Consider the following 24,095-nt stretch of genomic DNA (forward strand, 5'->3'; position numbering starts at 1 on the left):
CTCTCCTTCCTTCCTTCCTCTCTTCCCTTATTACTCCCTCTTTCCTTTCATCTCTTCCCTCCCTCTTTCCAGTCATCCCTCTCCTCCTTTCCCCTCATCTCTTCACTGTCCATCCCTCCCTTCCTTTCCTCCCACCTACTCTTCTCCCTCCTTCCTCCTATCCCTTTCTCCTTCCTTCCTTCCCTCATCTCTTCCGTCCCTCCTTCCCTTCCTTCCTTCCCTCCCTCTTCTCTCCCTCCTTCCATCTTCCTGCCATTCTTCTCTCCTTCCTTCCTTCCTCTCTTCCCTTACCACTCCCTTCCTTCCTGCTTCCTTGTCTGTCTATCCCTCTTTCATATCTTCCCTCCCTCCTTCCAGTCATCCCTCTCCTCCTTTCCCCTCATCTCTTCACTGTCCATCCCTCCCTTCCTTCCCCCCACCTACTCTTCTTCCTTCTTCCCACTATCCCTTTCTCCTTCCTTCCTTCCTCTCTTCCTTCCTTCCTTCCTTCCTTCCTTTCCTCATCTCTTCCCTGTCCCTCCTTCTTTTTCTTCCTTTCCTCCCTCCCACTCTTCTCTCCCTCCTTCCTTCTTCCCGCCATCCTTCTCTCCTTCCTCTTCCCTTATTGCTCCCTCCCTTCCTCCTTCCATCCCTTCCTCTCACTCTTCTCATCTTCCCTCCTTCTTTCAACTCTTTCCTCAGTTATCAAAAAATCGACCTTCCTCCTCTAAGAACAACCTCTAATAATAATAATAATAATAATAATAATAATAATAATAATAATAATAGTAATAGTAATATTTACCGATCTTACCAAGGTTTCTAGTCCCAGCCCAGTCCCAAACATTCCTGGGAGGATTAATCTAATCCAGAGTTTCTCAAACTGTGCTCCTTCCTATGTTTTGAACTTTAGCTCCCACAATTCCTAACAGCTGGTAACTCGATCCCTGGGAAATCCTGAGAGTTGCATTCTTTAACAGAGAAGGCTCAAGACCATGTCAGACCACAACCACCAGGATTCCATAGCATTCAGCCATGGAAGTGGCATCAAACTGCATCAGTTCTACAGTATAGATGCACCTGAAGCTTACATCCCTTAGATGTCTGGATAAAAGTGCTTAGGATTAGATTTTTATGTGTGTGTGAATAGCCACCAAAATGCAAAACTTGTGGGTCTGACGATGAGGTAACGAGATTGGTTTTAATTGTGGTCATTAGGTCATTAAGAAAGAAAGAAGTTGCTTAGCACTAGGACAGTGGCGCAGCTAGCTGGGTGTCAGCTGCATTAAGATCACTACTGACCGAAAGGACATGAGTTCGAAGCCAGCCCGGTTTGGAGTGAGCTTCCGGCCAATTTGTGTAGCTTGTTGTTGACCTTTGCAACCCAAAAGATAGTTGCACCTGTCAAGTAGGAAATTTAGGTACCACTTATGTGGGGAGGCTAATTTAACTAATTTACGAGGCCATAAAAATCTCCAGCAAGCATGCAAAGAATGAGGAAGTACTTCATCAGTGTCTCAGATGGACGGTGAAGCGACAGCTCCCCTGGTGGCCAGAAAATTGGAATGTCAAATAGCCTCTGACTGTCTGTCTATATGTGTTGTGTGTCTATGGCATTGAATGTTTGCCATGTATGTGTACATTGTAATCCGCCCTGAGTCCCCTGCGGGGTGAGAAGGGCGGAATATTAATGCTGTAAATAAATAGTATCACCAAGCACCTTCTATAGTTCGGTGTTGCATTGTGCAGGTTTGTGTTGTGGCTGAGCTAGTTTCTGACGATGAGGATGATGGGATTCAGATTCCTGTTGGGTTTCAGCTTCCTGGCTCTTTGTCTGTGCCTCAAATCTCTGAGCCTGTTTCCGAGGCTCTCACAGACAATGCAGTGTCAACACAGCTGTTTTCACCAGAAAGGAATGTTAATAAAGGGAATAGCGAGCAGGTGCCTTCCCATGATGATACCGAAAGTGTAGATAAGGATTTGACCCGAGAAGCTCGCCTTGATCTCCGGGTCAGGCAGAGTTCACGTCTGGCAAGGAGACGGGAAGCTAGCTCGGTGCGAGGTCATCGCAATGCCTTCATGATGCTGAGAGACTAATGTTTTGATGTTAGAAAGGTATTTAGGCCTCCTGGAAACTCTATGAAAGTGTCAGTTCAACGTCGCTTATTAGCCTGAAAGCTTCATGGAATAACCTTAGCCTGGGAAGCAGTACGCTTGGGATTTCTTGCATTGTGATTCTTGGGGCAAATGTTTCATTGTGTTGGGGTTCAGCCTGCGTGTGAAGCTGAACCTGATTCTCTGATTTCTGAACCTGATTCTCTGATTGCTGAACCTGAACCTGATTCTCTGATTGTTTGTCCTGATGTTACTGAAGATGTATTTTTCCCTGATGGTAATGAAAGTGTTGATACTGAAGTCAGTGGCTTGGAAAGTGAAACTACACATTCTGCTGAGAATTCTGCAGAGCCAAGCGGTGAGAGCTCTCCAGAGGAGTTAGCACCTGGCTTCCTTAATGAGGATAGAAAGAGACAGATTTGGAAAAACAGGAGTGAATCGCAGAGTCTGCAAAGGTCAAGCAGATTAAAGGAAAGGGAAACACAGACTTCAAAGCCTGGAGGCGTGTCACGAAACAGTTTCTTCAGTTTTAAGTGCCTCTCACCGGGTTGTCTCGTTAGATCAGGCATCGTTTAGACTGAGGCATTACCTTGGCAGATTTCCCGTTTCTCGTGGCCTACATCCCAAGAGGCTTCTAGTTCTCCAAGGACGGTTAGTGGTTTGCTAACAGTTTCCAGGCTTTTACAGTGTGGCTTTTGGAATATTGATCAAGTTCATGGATATTCTTGACTGCGGAATTTTACTATGGGTTTTTGACTTTGCATTTTCTTCTATTTTGTAACCATTTTTCATCAATAAAAAGGGATTTTTTCCCCCATAGTTCAGTGTGGTGGTTTGTTATCTAATGGTCTCGTTCCCTGCTCTGGGTTGCAACACATTGCTTGTACCTGGGACTCTGGTTTGAACTTTGCCAATAGGATTATGTCTCCTGCTTTTACGTGAAGATCTTTGGAACTGTATCCTGCATTTAACCTTAATCTTTGGGACTTTGCAATGCTTACTCTTTATTTTGACTTGGATTTTTTCCCCTCAATAAACTGTAAAACTACAGCTCTTGTGTGGTGGTGTTTAGAAGCAAGGTGAAGCCTACTCTGAGTTGCAACGGTTTGCTCAGTTTGCACGTACCATAGACAGAGATAAGAGCACATTTTACCCCTTAATTCCTTGGATTCTCTCTCTTTTTATTTGATTTAAATAGTGCCCATTAAGCCAAACGATTTCAGAATCAAACGGGGAGGAAAAAAAATAATTATTTGTCTTTCTTGCGATCATCTCAAGATGATATAATGTCCCTTCTGGGTGGTCACAGTGTAGACCAGGTATGGGCCAACTTTGGCCCTCTGGGTGTTTTGGACTCCAACTCCCACAATTCCTAACAGCCTACCGGCTGTTAGGAATTGTGGGAGTTGGAGTCCAAAACACCCAGAGGGCCAAAGTTGGCCCATACCTGGTGTAGACCACTGTTAGAAGAGCGAGGAAGTGGTCCGCGGGCAAGAGAAGTCCGGCCAATGTATTTACAGTCCATTTACAACGGATGCGCACTCCCGGAGGGCTTCACATAGCCACCAGCTGCCCCAGCATCATCCGGAACTGCTGCGTGCTGTTGGCCAAATCGTGGACCCGCTCCACCATGTCCTTGGCAGCGGCCGGCGAGGGGTACTGGAGAGCGGCCACTTTGGTGGTGGCCACGATCTCCTTGAGCATGTCGCAGAGGAGGTTGCTGTAGTGGGTGACCTTGTGGCGCACCTCTGGGGTCTTGGCCTGGCGGGCCAGCGTGTCCCCAATGAAGACCAGCTTGTGGGCGCTCAGGATGACGAACTTGCTGTGCGCCACGAAGATCTTGGGCGGCTGGTTGGCACCCACGGCGGTGAAGAAGGCGTCCACCGCGTTGGTCAGCGTGGTCAGGTTGGCCTCGCATTGCTCCAGGTAGAAGAGCAGCAACGGCCGGTCTGAAGGGCACAGGGCAGCGCCACCAATGCTACCACCGCCTGCGCTCCGAACGTGAGCATAATGTTGCGGAGGGGTCCAGCTGGAGAGGTCGTTGTCGATCGGCCGTGTCACCTCCTGCTCCAGCCGCTCAAACTGCTTCAACTGTGGGTAGAAAAGACACCATTGCCTTAGCTTTGGTATAACCCTGTTGTACCATGCCTCAAGCCATCTTGTTGTATTTCAAATAATAATAATAATAATAATAATTATTATTATTATTATAATCATCATCATAATCACACAGTCCTAGATGCTTGGGAAGTGTTCGACTTGTGATTTTGTGATACGAAATCCAGCATAGAGATCTCGTTTGCTGTGACATACATATAATAACAATAATAATAATAATAATTATTATTATTATAATCATCATCATCATAATCACACAGTCCTAAATGCTTGGGAAGTGTTCGACTTGTGATTTTGTGATACGAAATCCAGCATAGAGATCTCGTTTGCTGTGACATACATATAATAACAATAATAATAATCATCATCATCATCATAATCACAAAGTCCTAGATGCTTGGGAAGTGTTGGACTTGTGATTTTGTGATACGAAATCCAGCATAGAGATCTCGTTTGCTGTGACATACATATAATAACAACAATTATTATTATTATTATTATTGTAATCATCATCATCATAATCACACAGTCCTAGATGCTTGGGAAGTGTTGGACTTGTGATTTTGTGATACGAAATCCAGCATAGAGATCTCGTTTGCTGTGACATACATATAATAATAACAACAATAATAATAATTATTATTATTATTGTAATCATCATCATCATAATCACACAGTCCTAGATGCTTGGGAAGTGATCGACTTGTGATTTTGTGATACGAAATCCAGCATAGAGATCTCGTTTGCTGTGACATACTATGCTTTTGTGTAATAATAATAATAATAATAATAATAATAATAATAATAATACAAAGACTGTGGCACAAGCCAGTCAAGGTGGTCCCAGTGGTGATCGGTACACTGGGTGCAGTGCCTAAAGACCTTGGCCTGCACTTAAACACAATCGGCGCTGATAAAATCACCACCTGTCAGCTGCAGAAGTCAATGTTACTGGGATCTACACGCATGATTTGCCGATACATCACACAGTCCTAGACACTTGGGAAGCGTCCGATGTGTGATCCAATACAACAGCCAGCAGAACGGTCTTGTTTGCTATGGACTCACCTTGTTGTGTTTCTAATAATAATAATAATAATAATAATAATAATAATAATAATAATAATACAGCCAGGAGAGTGATCTTGTTTGCAATGGACTCACCTTGTTGTGTTTCTAATAATAATAATAATAATAATAATAATAATAATAATAATAATAATAATAATAATACAGCCAGGAGAGTGATCTTGTTTGCAATGGACTCACCTTGTTGTGTTTCTAATAATAATAATAATAATAATAATAATAATAATAATAATAATAGGAATTACTAGGTCTATGTTCATCTGCCACTTCTTTGGGTTGCTGTGAGTTTTTTGGGTGGTATGGACATGTTCCATCATCATCATCATCATCATCATCATCATCATCATCATCATTTGAAGCACAACAAGATGGGTACACAGCAAACAACATCACTCTGTTGGCTGTTGAATTGGATCACACATCGGACACTTCCCAAGTGTCTAGGACTGTGTGATCTATCGGCATATAATGTGTGCAGATCCAAACAGGATGGCCTTTTGCAGCTGGCAGATGGTGATTTTTTCAGCGCCAATTGTTTTTAAGTGCAGGCCAAGGTCATTAGGCACTGCACCCAGTGTGCTGATCACCACTGGGACCACCTTTACTGGCTTGTGCCAGAGTCTTTGCAGTTTGATCTTTAAATCCTCGTATCATGTCAGCTATTACTATTATTATTATTATTATTATTATTATTATTATTATTATTATTAGAGTTTCCTACAGAGGTACGATGAGGATGATGATTGCATCCTGCTTTTATCTCTTGGTTGAGATACCAGGCAGCTCACAGCATTTAAAGACAACACCACAACATACAAATACTGAAATAGAATAAACATGCAGGCCAACTAAAAGCACAAATAATCCAATGTCCTATTCTCTTGGTGTCTACGGTCCTAGAGATACTATTTTAATAAATTAAGGTGGACATTTCCCTCCATAGATCACTCATGGGGTGCCAGAAGGAGAGTCTGTGCAATTATTATTATTATTATTATTATTATTATTATTATTATTATTATTATTATGGGACTGGCTAGTACAGCTGTCTAAACCGCCTGCTATGGAAGATCCTGCCGACTGGACGGTTGGCTGTTCAAGCCCAGGTCAGGGTGAGCTCCCACCGTCAGCCCAACTTCTGTTCACCTAGCAATTCAAAAACAATAATGTAGGTAGATAAATAGGTACTGCTCTGGCATGGAGGTAAAAGGTGCCCTGGAAAGCACGCCAGCAAAAATCCGACCAGGAAAGGAGTCCTTGGCATGGAAAGCGAAACAACAGCATCTTCCCATGACCAAATCGAGCACAGCTGGATGCTGGAGATGAAAGGAGGGAAGGCTTGCCTCTGTTTATGTATTGTCTATGTCTGTATATTGTACTAGCTGTGCCCTGCCACGCGTTGCTGTGGCCTATAGTAAAACTTATCAAAGTTGAGGTAGATATCTGAACTATTATGTGTGTGCAGTGGCGGGGGGAATGATGGAGCCTGGGGTTGCGTGTGTGTGTGCAGCGGCGGGGGGAGTGGGGTTGTGTGTGTGTGTGCGGCGGCGGGGGGAGTGATGGAGCGTGGGGTTGCGTGTGTGTGTGCGGCGGCGAGGGAGTGATGGAGCGTGGGGTTGCGTGTGTGTGTGCGGCGGCGGGGGGAGTGATGGAGCATGGGGTTGCGTATGTGTGTGCAGCGGCGGGGGGAGTGGGGTTGCGTGTGTGTGGCGGCGGAGGGAGTGATGGAGCGTGCGGTTGCATGTGTGTGTGTGCGGCGGCGGGGGAGTGATGTAGCGTGGGGTTGTGTGTGTGTGTGCGGCGGCGGGGGGAATGATGGAGCCTGGGGTTGTGTGTGTGTGTGCGGCGGTGGGGGGAATGGGTTGCGTGTGTGTATGTGTGTGGCGGCGGGGGGAGTGGGGTTGCGTGTGTGTGTGCGGCGGCGGGGGAGTGATGGAGCGTCGGGTTGTGTGTGTGTGTGCGGTGGCAGGGGGAGTGATGGAGCATGGGGTTGTGTGTGTGCGTGCGGCAGGGTGTGTGTGTGTGCAGGAAGCGGCGTGGCGGGGCTTGGAGTGGGCATGGCTTCTGCAGAGGGAACGTTGGCCGGAAGGCTGTGTGCGCGCGCCAGGGAACTTGCGGCTGGGCACCAATGCGCATGCTCAGTTGTTTTGCCGTTTTGTGAGTGTGTTGTTGTGTTGTTTTTCATTTTGAGTAGATATGTTTGTACCTTGTGGGTTGTGTTATGGGCATGGGAATTTTGGTTAAGTTTCGTTGGGGGGTTTGTGAGTTTTGTTGTTTTGCCGTTTTGTGAGTGTGTTGTTGTGTTGTTTTTCATTTTGAGTAGATATGTTTGTACCTTGTGGGTTGCGTTATGGGCATGGGAATTTTGGTTAAGTTTCATTGGGGGGTTGTGGAGTTTTGCTGTCCGGTTGAACCAACCTAACAGATTTATATATATAGATAATGGCATCAAATGTTTGCCATATATGTACCTGTAATCTGCTCTGAGTCCCCTCGGGGAGATAGAGTGGAATGTAAATAAAGTATATTATTATTATTATTATTATTATTATTATTATTATTATTATTACTATTAATATCCTGTGACTCAATGCAACCAACCTGCTGCTGCTCCAGCTGCCCTTTGCCTTGCCGGATGATGTTTCCTCTCTCCAGGAGCTCTTTCTGAGTCTTCTCAAACTCTTCCTTTCCCTGGTTTAGAAAGGACAGTAGTTAACAGGATGCCTTTAGAGATGAACCCACAATGATAGCGTTTGCTATCACTCTCTTTTTTAATATTCTCTGGCCGAGTGCTACCTTTATGTTTTATATTTGGACTATGAAAACAGTCAGACAGTAAGTGCTGCTGTAATTAAACAGTTTGACACAAGCTGGGTGTTTGTTTTGGTTCACCTCTGCCTGCGTACCGGCAGAGCCCTGGCATCGTAACAACCTATGAGTAGATTCTGCCCTTCCTTCTAGATAGTAAGCCCTGATGTAATTAAACAGTTTGACACAAGCTGGGTGTTTGTTTTGGTTCACCTCTGCCTGCGTACCGGCAGAGCCCTGGCATCGTAACAACCTATGAGTAGATTCTGCCCTTCCTTCTAGATAGTAAGCCCTGCTGTAATTAAACAGTTTGACACAAGCTGGGTGTTTGTTTTGGTTCACCTCTGCCTGCGTACCGGCAGAGCCCTGGCATCGTAACAACCTATGAGTAGATTCTGCCCTTCCTTCTAGATAGTAAGCCCTGATGTAATTAAACAGTTTGACACAAGCTGGGTGTTTGTTTTGGTTCACCTCTGCCTGCGTACCGGCAGAGCCCTGGCATCGTAACAACCTATGAGTAGATTCTGCCCTTCCTTCTAGATAGTAAGCCCTGATGTAATTAAACAGTTTGACACAAGCTGGGTGTTTGTTTTGGTTCACCTCTGCCTGCGTACCGGCAGAGCCCTGGCATCGTAACAACCTATGAGTAGATTCTGCCCTTCCTTCTAGATAGTAAGCCCTGCTGTAATTAAACAGTTTGACACAAGCTGGGTGTTTGTTTTGGTTCACCTCTGCCTGCGTACCGGCAGAGCCCTGGCATCGTAACAACCTATGAGTAGATTCTGCCCTTCCTTCTAGATAGTAAGCCCTGCTGTAATTAAACAGTTTGACACAAGCTGGATGTTTGTTTTGGTTCACCTCTGCCTGCGTACCGGCAGAGCCCTGGCATCGTAACAACCTATGAGTAGATTCTGCCCTTCCTTCTAGATAGTAAGCCCTGCTGTAATTAAACAGTTTGACACAAGCTGGATGTTTGTTTTGGTTCACCTCTGCCTGCGTACCGGCAGAGCCCTGGCATCGTAACAACCTATGAGTAGATTCTGCCCTTCCTTCTAGATAGTAAGCCCTGCTGTAATTAAACAGTTTGACACAAGCTGGATGTTTGTTTTGGTTCACCTCTGCCTGCGTACCGGCAGAGCCCTGGCATCGTAACAACCTATGAGTAGATTCTGCCCTTCCTTCTAGATAGTAAGCCCTGCTGTAATTAAACAGTTTGACACAAGCTGGGTGTTTGTTTTGGTTCACCTCTGCCTGCATACTGGCAGAGCCCTGGCATCGTAACAACCTATGAGTAGATTCTGCCCTTCCTTCTAGATAGTAAGCCCTGCTGTAATTAAACAGTTTGACACAAGCTGGATGTTTGTTTTGGTTCACCTCTGCCTGCATACTGGCAGAGCCCTGGCATCGTAACAACCTATGAGTAGATTCTGCCCTTCCTTCTAGATAGTAAGCCCTGCTGTAATTAAACAGTTTGACACAAGCTGGGTGTTTGTTTTGGTTCACCTCTGCCTGCATACTGGCAGAGCCCTGGCATCGTAACAACCTATGAGTAGATTCTGCCCTTCCTTCTAGATAGTAAGCCCTGCTGTAATTAAACAGTTTGACACAAGCTGGATGTTTGTTTTGGTTCACCTCTGCCTGCATACTGGCAGAGCCCTGGCATCGTAACAACCTATGAGTAGATTCTGCCCTTCCTTCTAGATAGTAAGCCCTGCTGTAATTAAACAGTTTGACACAAGCTGGGTGTTTGTTTTGGTTCACCTCTGCCTGCATACTGGCAGAGCCCTGGCATCGTAACAACCTATGAGTAGATTCTGCCCTTCCTTCTAGATAGTAAGCCCTGCTGTAATTAAACAGTTTGACACAAGCTGGATGTTTGTTTTGGTTCACCTCTGCCTGCGTACCGGCAGAGCCCTGGCATCGTAACAACCTATGAGTAGATTCTGCTCTTCCTTCTAGATAGTAAGCCCTGCTGTAATTAAACAGTTTGACACAAGCTGGATGTTTGTTTTGGTTCACCTCTGCCTGCGTACCGGCAGAACCCTGGCATCGTAACAACCTATGAGTAGATTCTGCCCTTCCTTCTAGATAGTAAGCCCTGCTGTAATTAAACAGTTTGACACAAGCTGGATGTTTGTTTTGGTTCACCTCTGCCTGCGTACCGGCAGAGCCCTGGCATCGTAACAACCTATGAGTAGATTCTGCCCTTCCTTCTAGATAGTAAGCCCTGCTGTAATTAAACAGTTTGACACAAGCTGGATGTTTGTTTTGGTTCACCTCTGCCTGCGTACCGGCAGAGCCCTGGCATCGTAACAACCTATGAGTAGATTCTGCTCTTCCTTCTAGATAGTAAGCCCTGCTGTAATTAAACAGTTTGACACAAGCTGGATGTTTGTTTTGGTTCACCTCTGCCTGCGTACCGGCAGAGCCCTGGCATCGTAACAACCTATGAGTAGATTCTGCCCTTCCTTCTAGATAGTAAGCCCTGCTGTAATTAAACAGTTTGACACAAGCTGGATGTTTGTTTTGGTTCACCTCTGCCTGCGTACCGGCAGAGCCCTGGCATCGTAACAACCTATGAGTAGATTCTGCCCTTCCTTCTAGATAGTAAGCCCTGCTGTAATTAAACAGTTTGACACAAGCTGGATGTTTGTTTTGGTTCACCTCTGCCTGCGTACCGGCAGAGCCCTGGCATCGTAACAACCTATGAGTAGATTCTGCCCTTCCTTCTAGATAGTAAGCCCTGCTGTAATTAAACAGTTTGACACAAGCTGGATGTTTGTTTTGCTTCACCTCTGCCTGCGTACCGGCAGAGCCCTGGCATCGTAACAACCTATGAGTAGATTCTGCCCTTCCTTCTAGATAGTAAGCCCTGCTGTAATTAAACAGTTTGACACAAGCTGGATGTTTGTTTTGGTTCACCTCTGCCTGCGTACCGGCAGAGCCCTGGCATCGTAACAACCTATGAGTAGATTCTGCCCTTCCTTCTAGATAGTAAGCCCTGCTGTAATTAAACAGTTTGACACAAGCTGGATGTTTGTTTTGGTTCACCTCTGCCTGCGTACCGGCAGAGCCCTGGCATCGTAACAACCTATGAGTAGATTCTGCCCTTCCTTCTAGATAGTAAGCCCTGCTGTAATTAAACAGTTTGACACAAGCTGGATGTTTGTTTTGGTTCACCTCTGCCTGCGTACCGGCAGAGCCCTGGCATCGTAACAACCTATGATTAGATTCTGCCCTTCCTTCTAGATAGTAAGCCCTGCTGTAATTAAACAGTTTGACACAAGCTGGATGTTTGTTTTGGTTCACCTCTGCCTGCGTACCGGCAGAGCCCTGGCATCGTAACAACCTATGAGTAGATTCTACCCTTCCTTCTCCACAGTATGGTGCTGTGCCCCCCGTTCCATTCCTACCTGAAGATGCACATAGTCATAGTCCTCCATCCAGCTGCTCTCGTTGTTCTCGTACGGTCCGTCGGGTGAGTCCTGGGCCAGGAACTTAGGCGGTGACGGCAGCGGCCGGGACTGGATGGTGCTGGCCTTGTCGACCGAATGCTGACCTAATCCTGCATCACCCAGGGAGGCCGGAGGTGTCTTGGTCCGTCGAAAGAGCAGAGAAGCATTGCCGTGGAGGAAGGAGGCCAGCTGCTTGGTGTCGTCCGGCACGCCCCGCGAGAACATCACCAAATGCTCCAGATCGTCCAGAGTCCCGGGCTTTGCGGGTGCCACCAATGCGGATGGAGCCCAGTTGCAGCCGTCGAGAGCTTGGCTGTGTCTCAGCAACGCCTGGTAGACCTCCTCCATCTTCTGGACCTGCTTGCTGAGCTTGGTGTAGAGTGAGCGGTCGGACGCCTGGGCGGCGTTGCTGACCGCCAACCGGGCAAACTCCAGCAGTTCCCGGAGGGCTCCGCGGACGCTCTCGGCTGCTCCCCGGATCTGGGCCGCCTGTGCCTCCATCTGCTCGGGGCCACGCCAGTTGCCACTGACGAAGGACATGAGGTAGGAGACGGAGGCGGCAACCGCGCTCTGGAGCCGGGCCAGCGTCTCCATAGCCGCCTCCTGATCCAAGTGGAGCTCCTTTTCTGTGGCCTCCTTGACCGGCACAGTGTCCAAAGAGGAGCTGGAGAGGTTGCTGCGGTTGCTGCCCGTGCTGGAAGCCGAGAGGCGCTTCCCCTCACCTGACTTGCCTTCCCGGTCTGCCTGAGGCGGCACGTCGTAGATATAGTCGCCGTCGCCGTCCCTACTGCCCACCGGCAACTCCCGCGGCACGTCGTAGACTTCCTGGCAAGAAGGTGCCTTCCGCAACCCCGGAGGGACGTCGTAGATCTCCTGCGACTCGGAAACGGCTACAACTGCTGTGGCTGGCGGCACGTCGTAGACGTCTTCGGGCAAGTAAGGCTCTGCCGGCGGAGGCGGCGGCAACCCCGGCTGGGTGAGGATGAGCGGGTGCCGCGAGGGGTCGAAGGGCTTGGCTTTGCAGAAGACGGGAGGCACGTCGTACGTTTCGTCCCGCGTTGGAGCATCCGGGACGTCCTTAGTGACCGAGGGGGGAATGTCATACACCTGCAGGGAGACATCAAAGTCTGAGCCAGGAGTGAGCTACACATATCTCCCATTGTATCCTACATCAGGGGTGTAATACAGGGTTAGTCAAAATGAATAGGCCAATAAGAAAATTAATTGTACCCGAATGTATGTTTACTGTAACCAAACCACAGCTACGTAGCGACAGATAAACTATCAAAGTTTTTTTTGAGCAACACACATGTACGTTAATGCCGCTAGGCGTCGCTAGGAGTCGCTGTTTTCAAAATGGCGGAATCAGGCAAAGAGAAGGCGTTTTGTGTGATGACATTTGCTAAAACAATGTCAGTAATTACGGTCCAGCGAGAATTTCGAGCCAAGTATGGCAAGGAACCACCTCATCGACATTCCATTGCGAGGTGGGTAAAGCAATTTGAGGAGACGGGCTGCTTATGCAAGGGTAAAACCACAGGACGACCGCGTGTCTCCGAAGACATATGCATATGTGCTGCATTCGATGCCATTACGTCGGATGTGCTGCAACGGATGTGGAATGAACTGGACTGGGGCGCCCATATCGAACATCTCTGAAGGTGAGACAAAACTTTGATAATTTATCTGTCGATACGTAGCTGTAGTTTGGTTACAATAAACATACATTCGTCTAAAATTAATTTTCTTATTGGCCTATTCATTTTGACTAACCCTGTATTAGCAAATGACCTGGGATGTCGAAGGCATGTACAGAAGAGCAACAAAACGACCCTATTAAACAGCAAGACAAAACATCCCTTTTGCATTCGTCTGCTGACTGAGTTCCTGTCAGCCAAATTCTAGAACTGGAGATGCAGCTGTAGAGAGAGTGAGTGGCTACTAGAGCTTCCCCAACTAAGGCCCTATCTACAAACAATGTAATGCAATGCCAGAATGCAGGTTAACGGCATTGAACTGGATGATATGAGTCTACACAGCCATGTAATGCAATCCAATGAAGTTAAACTGCATTATGAAACTCCATTATTGTATAGGAAGTCCCCAAGTTGTGGACAAGATAGGTTCTGTAGGTTTCTTCTTAAGTTGAATTTGTATGTAAGTCTAAACAAGTACATTTTAAAGTGTAACTCCAGCCATATATACACAGAGAGAGAGAGAGAGAGAGAGACTTACATACACACATACATACGTACGTATACATGTACATACACACACACATACACACATATACATGTACATATACACACATACATATGTATACATGTACATATACACACATACATACACACATTCATATATATATATATATGAATGTGTGTATGTATGTGTGTATATGTACATGTATACGTATGTATGTGTGCATGAATGTCTCTCTCTGTGTGTATATATATGTGTGTGTATGTATATATGTATATGTATGTATATATATTTATATATATGTATTTGTGTGTATATAAGTATGTGTATGTATATATGTGTATACATGTATTTGTGTGTATGTGAGTGTATATGTATTTGTGTATATATAGATATATGTATGTAAGTATGCAGGTATGTGTGTATGTGTATATGTATGTATGTATGCATGCATGTATTTGTGTGTTGATGTATGTGTGTGTATGTATGTATTGTGTATGTATGTGTGTACATATATATGTATGTATTTGTGTGTATATAGGTATGTGTATGTGTATGTATATATGTGTATGCATGTATTTGTGTGTATATATATGTAGGTATATGTATTTGTGTATATATAGGTATATGTATGTATGTGTATGCATGTATATGTATGTAAGTATGCAGGTATGTGTATATATGTATGTATTTGTGTATGTATGTATATGTAGACGCATGTATGTATGTATGTATGTGTGTGTTTGTATATATATATGTGTGTGTATTGGTGTGTATATGTTTGTGTATATATATGTGTGTATGTATATATATGTATATATATGTATGCATTTGTGTGTATATAGGTATGTGTATGTGTATGTATATATGTGTATGCATGTATTTGTGTGTATGTGAGTGTATATGCATGTATTTGTGTATATATAAGTATATGTATGTATGTATACATGCATGTATTTGTGTGTTGATGTATGTGTATATATGTATGTATTTGTGTGTATGTATGTGTGTGTGTGTTTGTGTGTATGTGTGTGTGCATAGATTTGGATAGCATAGGGAAAGGTTTCCTTTGCTGTTTGTGCCCCTGTTCAGGAGATTTCACCTCACTTCCTGTCCCTGTAATCATTGGATTTTGAAAAATATGGCTTGTTATGGAAACAAGCATAAAGCTTTAGTGAGACACCTTTTCCCCATGATAATAACTCTTCCACGAATGAATTGCCCTTCTCTCACTTCCTGTTCTCAGCCCTGTTTTTAATTAGGAGTAGTTTGTAAGTCGGATGTTTGTAACTCAGGGACTTTTGAGTCATTCATTGAGTCAGCCCATCACATTAGGTTCGAAGCTGGCACCAAGATTGTGTGATTATCCAAATTGGCTTTGCAAACTTTCCCCTTGGATCAGGAGGATATTTTTCATTCCTTGGAAGTCTCCATCCCTCCACTGGACAAGGTCTAAAAAAATGGCAAAACAGTCCCACCCTCCAAAGCCCTACCTGTAGGCTTTTCTCCACGCTGGGGGGCACGTCGTAAATCTCCTGGGAGTGACCCAGATTCCTGCTGTTGGGTCCCTTGGCCATCATGGAGGGCGTGTCATACACCTGGCAAAAAAGGAAGAAGATTGGTTGGTTGGGGTCCAGTTCATACGTCCCAACCAACTGGGAGATCCCCTTTGCCCCCTTCTTCCATCCCTCGAGGCCATTGGCACTGACCTCCTGGCTGGACTGGTTGACCAAGAGTCCCCGCGTCGGAGGGACGTCGTAGATCTCTCGGAGGTGGCGTGGAACGTCGTACTCGTCCGCTTCCGATTTGGGAGAATCGTAGACATAGACTTGTCCCACCCGCGTGGGGACCACCACCTGCACCCAAAGAAGAAAGGAACACGTGAGAAGAACGTCGCTTGGCCAGAGTTGGAAAAACCAGTTGGTCAACCCTACGACTATAGTCTACACACACACGACTAATGCCTGACAGTCTAACTTGAAAGGAACACGTGAGAAGAACGTCGCTTGGCCAGAGTTGGAAAAACCAGTTGGTCAACCCTACGACTGTAGTCTACACACACACAACTAATGCCTGACAGTCTAACTTGAAAGGAACACGTGAGAAGAACGTCGCTGAGCCAGAGTTGGAAAAACCAGTTGGTCAACCCTACGACTGTAGTCTACACACACACAACTAATGCCTGACAGTCTAACTTGAAAGGAACACGTGAGAAGAACGTCGCTGGGCCAGAGTTGGAAAAACCAGTTGGTCAACCCTACGACTGTAGTCTACACACACACAACTAATGCCTGACAGTCTAACTTGAAAGGAACACGTGAGAAGAACGTCGCTGGGCCAGAGTTGGAAAAACCAGTTGGTCAACCCTACGACTGTAGTCTACACACACACAACTAATGCCTGACAGTCTAACTTGAAAGGAACACCTGAGAAGAACGTCGCTTGGCCAGAGTTGGAAAAACCAGTTGGTCAACCCTACGACTGTAGTCTACACACACACAACTAATGCCTGACAGTCTAACTTGAAAGGAACACCTGAGAAGAACGTCGCTGGGCCAGAGTTGGAAAAACCAGTTGGTCAACCCTACGACTGTAGTCTACACACACACAACTAATGCCTGACAGTCTAACTTGAAAGGAACACGTGAGAAGAACGTCGCTGGGCCAGAGTTGGAAAAACCAGTTGGTCAACCCTACGACTGTAGTCTACACACACACAACTAATGCCTGACAGTCTAACTTGAAAGGAACACGTGAGAAGAACGTCGCTTGGCCAGAGTTGGAAAAACCAGTTGGTCAACCCTACGACTGTAGTCTACACACACACAACTAATGCCTGACAGTCTAACTTGAAAGGAACACGTGAGAAGAACGTCGCTTGGCCAGAGTTGGAAAAACCAGTTGGTCAACCCTACGACTGTAGTCTACACACACACAACTAATGCCTGACAGTCTAACTTGAAAGGAACACGTGAGAAGAACGTCGCTGGGCCAGAGTTGGAAAAACCAGTTGGTCAACCCTACGACTACAGTCTACACACACACAACTAATGCCTGACAATCTAACTTTATTTCTCACCATGTTGTTTTCCATTCACTGGAACATATTTATTTATTTTATTTATTTATTTACTTTATTTGTATACCGCTGTTCTCAGCCCGTAGGCGACTCACAGCGGTTAACAACTAGAACAAGAACAGCCAACATTCAATGCGGGAAAATGCGGTATAAAAACAATTAACAACACATTATACAATTAATAACAACTAACCTCAAAAACCATCACTAGCGTCTCATCACTAAAAACATGATCCAGATTCGTCATCCATTGTTCCATTCCTATGATCATTACACTTATTGCACTAACTATGCGAATGCCTGTTCAAACAGCCAGGTCTTCACTTTTTTGCGGAATACCATTAATGATGGAGCTAGTCTAATATCCATGGGAAGGGCGTTCCACAGCCGAGGAGCCACCACCGAGAAGGCCCTATCTCTCGTCCCCGCCAGCCGAGCTTGAGAAGCAGTCGGGATCGAGAGCAGGGCCTCCCCAGAAGATCTCAAAGTCCTGGTGGGTTCATAGACAGAGATACGTTCGGATAGGTAGCTTGGGCCAGAACCGTTTAGGGCTTTATAGGCCAACGCCAGCACTTTGAATTCAGCCCGGTAGCAGATCGATAGCCAATGGAGCTGGCGCAACAGGGGGGTTGTGTGCTCCCTGTGCTCCGCTCCTGTTAGAATCATGGCTGCTGAATGTTGGACTAGTTGGAGCTTCCGAGCCGTCTTCAAAGGCAACCCCACGTAGAGAGCGTTGCAGTAGTCTAAACGGGATGTAACCAGAGCGTGGACTACCGTGGCCAAGTCAGACTTCCCAAGGTACGGGCGCAGCTGGCGCACAAGCTTTAATTGTGCAAAAGCTCCCCTGGTCACCGCCGAAACCTGGGGTTCCAGGCTCAGCGATGAGTCCAGGGGTCACACTCAAGCTGCGAACCTGCGTCTTCAAGGGGAGTGCGACCCCGTCCAACACAGGCTGTGACCCTATGCCCTGTTCGGCCTTGCGACTGACCAGGAGGACCTCTGTCTTGCCTGGATTCAATTTCAATTTGTTCGCCCTCATCCAGACCGTCACAGCGACCAAGCACCGGTTCAGGACCTGGACAGCCTCCTTAGTAGCAGGTGGAAAAGAGTGACAGAGTTGGACATCATCTGCGTACAGATGACACCGTACCCCGAAACTCCGGATGATCTCCAGCGGCTTCATGTAGATATTAAACAGCATGGGAGACAGAATTGAACCCTGTGGAACCCCACAAGACAAAGGTTGTGGGGTTGAACAGGAGTCTCCCAGTAACACCTTCTGAGACTGACCCTCGAGGAATGAGCGGAGCCACTGCAGAACAGTACCTCCAAGACCCATCCCCGCGAGGCGCCCCAGAAGGATACCGTGGTCGACGGTATCGAAGGCCGCTGAGAGGTCCAGCAGCACCAACAGGGACACACTCCCCCTGTCGAGCTCCCGACGCAGATCATCCACTAAGGCGACCAAGGCTGTCTCGGTTCCATGCCCCGGCCTGAAGCCAGACTGTGCCGGATCCAGATAATCCGTGTCTACCAAGAATGCCTGGAGTTGTGAGGCCACCACACGTTCCATGACTTTGCCCAAAAAGGGGAGATTGGAAACAGGCCGATAGTTGACGAATTGAGTGGGGTCCAGTGATGGTTTCTTCAACAGCGGTTTTATCACAGCTTGCTTTAAGCTGGCTGGAATTTTGCCCTCCCGAAGGGAGGCATTAACCACCACCTTCACCCACTCGGCCAATCCCCCTCTGGCCTCCTTCAGAAGCCAGGATGGGCAGGGGTCTAGGATGCATGTGGTAGCTCTCATTCTTCCAAGCACCTTGTCCACATCCTCGGATTGAACCAATTGAAACAACAATTATACAGTAAAATGATAAATGTATAATAATAGAGTAAAATGGTAAATGTAATAATAATAATAAATAGAATTAAATAATAAATGCAATGAAAATAATAATAATAATAATAATAATAATAATAATAATAAAAGAGTAAAATAATAAATAACCTTGACTCGAGTATAAGCCGAGGGGGACTTTTTCAGCCTAAAAAAGGGCTTATACTCGAGTATATACAGTATATGGCCAATGGGATTTTGGCCTGTATCAATAGGAGCATAGTGTCTAGATCTAAGGAAGTAATGCTACCCCTCTATTCTGCTTTGGTTAGACCACATCTGGAATATTGTGTCCAATTCTGGGCACCACAATTCAAGAGAGATATTGACAAGTTGGAATGTGTCCAGAGGAGAGCGACTAAAATGATAAAAGGTCTGGAGAACAAGCCCTACGAGGAGCGGCTTAACGAGCTGGGCATGTTTAGCCTGAAGAAGAGAAGGCTGAGAGGGGATATGATAGCCATGTATAAATATGTGAGGGGAAGCCACAGGGAGGAGGAGGGAGCAAGCTTGTTTTCTGCTTCCCTGGAGACTAGGACGCAGAACAATGGCTTCAAACTACAAGAGAGGAGATTCCATCTGAACATTAGGAAGAACTTCCTGACTGTGAGAGCCGTTCAGCAGTGGAACTCTCTGCCCCGGAGTGTGGTGGAGGCTCCTTCTTTGGAAGCTTTTAAGCAGAGGCTGGATGGCCATTTGTCAGGGGTGATTTGAATGCAATATTCCTGCTTCTTGGCAGAATGGGGTTGGACTGGATGGCCCATGAGGTCTCTTCCAACTCTTTGATTCTATGATTCTATGATTCTATGAATGCAAACAGAACTTCTGAAGATGCCCTTAGCCACAAATGCAGGCAAAATGTCAGGAGAGAATGCTGCTGGAACATGGCCGCACAGCCTGAAAAACTCACAGCAACCACAGAGATTCCAGCCATGAAAGCCTTCAACAATATGGGAGTTCTAGTCCAGCATCTGGAAGAGGGCCACATGAAGTGACAACGGGGGCCGAGTCCGGACCGCGGGCCGTGAGTGTGGCAAACATGCCCGAAATGCGGCCCGTCTTCCAGCAGAGGGCAGTGCTGTCCGCGATTGAGGGAAAGGCCACTGGGGCACCTTGCAGGAGGCGCATCTCTGGGGAAGGCAGAGGGAATGGTGACATCATGCGCTATTTCTGGATCTGAGCACAAGGAGAGGGGCTTGGAAACAAACGGAGGAGGCGCACAAAGGGAGCGCATTCCCTCACGGAGGAAAGAGGAGGAGGAAGAATTCACCCCGGCTGTGGCGAATTTGCAGAGTGAAGCCATAGGCATGCATCTCGTCACATCTTGGGAAAGCAGAGGCTGCAAAGGGATGATGCTCCATGCGCCCAGAACACAACTATTGCAAAGCATCTCGAAAACGAAGGAACATATTATAGTGGGTTAAAAGTTTCAGAAACTAGACTGGTTTCAAGATTATATTATATATTATGCTATTATAATATATTATAATAATTATATTATTTTATATTAATTATATTATTTTATAATAATTATATTATTTTATAATAATTATATTATTTTATAATATAATGTATTATTATAACTTTATATTGTTATAATATATTATAATTACTTTATTATTGTATTATTACAGATTATTATTTTATTTATTATAGTGTTATAATGTATTGTTATACTATTATTAGGAAATAATATTATTATTATAATAAAATTATAATATTATTATATTACGTTATTATTATTTTATAATAGCTTTGTTGGAAGATAAAAGAAAATCCTATGACTATGGGATGAATATCCACATCTAGGTGGGAAAGAGACCATTATTATTATTATTATTATTATTATTACTATTATTGTTATTAATGCAAACTACACCTTCTATTACATTGAACTGTGGCAATCAAACTACACCTCCCATTGCAAACTATACCTCCCATTGCAAACTATACCTCCCATTGCATCGAACGATGGCAATCAAACTACACCTCCCATTGCAAACTACATCTCCCATTGCCTCAAACTGTGGCAATCAAACTACACTTTCCATTGCATTGAATGGTGGCAATCAAACTACACTTCACATCGCAAACCACACCTCACGTTGCACTGAGCCATGGCAATCAAACTACACCTCCCATTGCAAACTACATCTCCCACGGCATCAAACTGTGGCAATCAAACTACATCTCTCATTGCAAACTACACCCCCATTGCAAACTATACCTGCCATTGCATTGAACGGTGGCAATCAAACTACACCTCCTCTTGCAAACTACACCTCCAATTACATCAAACAATAGCAATCAAACTACACCTCCCATTGCATCAAACTGCATTGCATTGAAATGTGGCAATCAAACTACACCTCCCATTGCAAACTACACCTCCCATTGCAAACTACACCTCCCATTACATCGAACCATAGCAATCAAACTACACCTCCCATTGCAAACTACACCTCCCATTACATTGAACCATAGCAATCAAACTACACACCCATTGCAGACTACACCTCCCATTACATCGAACCTTAGCAATCAAACTACACCTCCCATTGCAAACTACACCTCCCATTACATCGAACTGTAGCAATCAAACTACACCACCCATTACATCGAACCATAGCAATCAAACTACACCTCTCATTGCAAACTATACTTCCCATTGCATTGAACCGTAGCAATCAAACTACACCTCCCATTGCAAACTTCACATCCCATTGCATCAAACTGTATCAATCAAACTACACCTCCCATTGCAAACTATATTTCCCATTGCATTGAACCGTAGCAATCAAACTACACCTCCCATTGCATTGAACTGTAGCAATCAAACTACATCTCTCATTGCAAACTATACTTCCCATTGCATTGAACTGTGGCAACTAAACTACACCTCCCATTGCAAACTACACCCCCCCCCATTGCATCGAATTGTGACAATCAAACTACACCTCCCATTGCAAACTATACTTCCCATTGCATTGAACTGTAGCAATCAAACTACACCTCCCATTGCAAACTATACTTCCCATTGCATTGAACTGTGGCAATCAAACTACACCTCCCATTGCAAACTATACTTCCCATTGCATTGAACTGTGGCAATCAAACTACACGTCCCCTTGCAAACTATACTTCCCATTGCATTGAACTGTAGCAATCAAACTACACCTCTCATTGCAAACTATACTTCCCATTGCATTGAACCATAGCAATCAAACTACATGTCCCCTTGCAAACTATACTTCCCATTGCATTGAACCGTGCCAATCAAACTACATATCTCATTGCAAACTACATCTCCCAATGCATCGAACCATGGCAATCAAAGTGGTGCCAAACTGCATCAATTCTAGGGCGTAAATGCGCTCCGAATGATATGCCAAGGGCCCCACGGATAACCTCTGCCCTACACTCAAAGGCAGGAAAAGCAAATAAAGGAAAGGCAGAACGAGGAAGAAGAGAGAGAAAGATAAGGGGAAAGCTGGCCATAATCCAAGCTCTCCAAACCAACTCTGTTTTCTGCCAGCCTTCAAGGTCAGAAAGCAAAAGAGGAAAAAGACACAGATGCTGACGTTGGGAGACTGCGCTTCTGTCTACATGGGAATTGTATCTGCAAAACACCGCTATCAGAGCAATGGGCACATCTATCTACACTAATGCAGCTCGACAACGCTTGAACTGCCATATCTCAATGCTATGGAATCCTGGGACTTGCAGTTTGCACTCTTTGGCAGAGAAGGTTGCAGACCTTGTTAAACTATACCTCCCAGGGCTCCATAGCATTTAATTATAGCAATTCAATTGGAGTCAAGATGCATCCTAAATGGACAGGAAACCAAAGACGTTCTGTTCTCTATTAAAGAAGCATTGAGCAAACTCCAGCTTTTAGCCTGAACTACTACTACTACTACTACTACTACTATTATAATTATTATTATTACTATTATTTTACTGACACAAAAGCACAGTATGTCACAGCAAATGAGATCTATATGCTGGATTTTGCACCACAAAATCATAAGTCAAACACTTCCCAAGCGTCTAGGACTGTGTGATGTATAGACAACAACAACAACAACAACAACAACAACAACAACTTATTATTATTATTATTATTATTATTATTATGTTGTTGTTGTTGTTGTTGTTGTTGTTGTTGTTTCTCTCCAAATGAAGCTCAGGTCCCCTCTACACTGCCATATAATCCATATTATCAAAGCAGACAATCCAGATTATCTGCTTTGAACTGGATTATATGGTAGTGTAGACTCATATAATCCAGTTCAAAGCAGATAATCTGGATTATCTGCCTTGATAATCTGGATTATCTGACTTGATAATCTGGATTATATGGCAGTGTAGATCCATCCTATGGCACTGAATCCTCTCCAGCATTTAACCTAAATGTTACAGTATTATTATTATTATTATTATTATTATTATTATGTTATTGTTGTTGTTGTTTCTCTCCAAATGTGACTCAGGTCCTCCCTACACTGCCATATAAACCATATTATCAAAGCAGACAATCCACATTATCTGCTTTGAACTGGATTATATGATAGTGTAGACTCATATAATCCAGTTCAAAGTGGATAATCTGGATTATCTGCTTTGATAATCTGGATTATATGACAGTGTAGATCCATCCTATGGCACTGAACCCACTCCAGCATTTAACCTAAACGTTACATCATCATCATCATCATCATCATCATCTTGTTGTTGTTGTCATTGTTGTTTCTCTCCAAATGAAGCTCAGGTCCTCTCTACACTGCCCTATAATCCAGATTATCAAATCAGATAATCCAGAGCATCTGCTTTGAACTGGATTATATGGTAGTGTAGACTCATATAATCCAGTTCAAAGCAGATGATCTGGATTATCTGCTTTGATAATCTGGATTATAGGGCAGTGTAGATCCATCCTATGGCACTGAACCCACTCCAGCATTTAACCTAAACATTACATGATGTTGTTGTTGTTGTTGTTGTTTCTCTCCAAATGAGGCTCAGGTCCCCTCTACACTACCATATAATCCATATTATCAAAGCAGACAATCCACATTATCTGCTTTGAACAGGATTATATGGTAGTGCAGACTCATATAATCCAGTTCAAAGTAGATAATCTGGATTATCTGCTTTAATAATCTGGATTATATGGCAGTGTAGATCCATCCTATGGCACTGAACCCACTCCAGCATTTCACCTAAACGTTACATCATCATCATCATCATCATCATCATCATCATCATCATCATCATCATCATGTTGTTGTTGTTGTCATTGTTGTTTCTCTCCAAATGAAGCTCAGGTCCCCTCTACACTGCCATATAATCCATA

General features: G+C 44.8%; 1 protein-coding gene across 1 annotated transcript in view; it reads right to left on the minus strand.

Annotated features, from left to right (window-relative positions):
- Positions 1–3,254: 3,254 nt before the first annotated feature.
- BCAR1 (BCAR1 scaffold protein, Cas family member) overlaps positions 3,255–24,095 on the minus strand; it is an 84,008-nt gene continuing 63,167 nt past the window's right edge. Inside the window, exons 3-7 of the mRNA XM_060787945.2 lie at positions 15,473–15,619; positions 15,257–15,361; positions 11,523–12,671; positions 7,903–7,992; positions 3,255–4,185 (exon numbers count right to left, since the gene is read on the minus strand). Of these exons, the coding sequence (XP_060643928.2) occupies positions 3,649–4,185; positions 7,903–7,992; positions 11,523–12,671; positions 15,257–15,361; positions 15,473–15,619 (2,028 nt within the window). The 3' untranslated portion in view covers positions 3,255–3,648. The remainder of the gene's footprint in view (positions 4,186–7,902; positions 7,993–11,522; positions 12,672–15,256; positions 15,362–15,472; positions 15,620–24,095) is intronic.

This window comes from Anolis sagrei, chromosome 8 (assembly GCF_037176765.1).
Source record: "Anolis sagrei isolate rAnoSag1 chromosome 8, rAnoSag1.mat, whole genome shotgun sequence".
Classification (NCBI taxonomy): Eukaryota; Metazoa; Chordata; class Lepidosauria; order Squamata; family Dactyloidae; genus Anolis; species Anolis sagrei.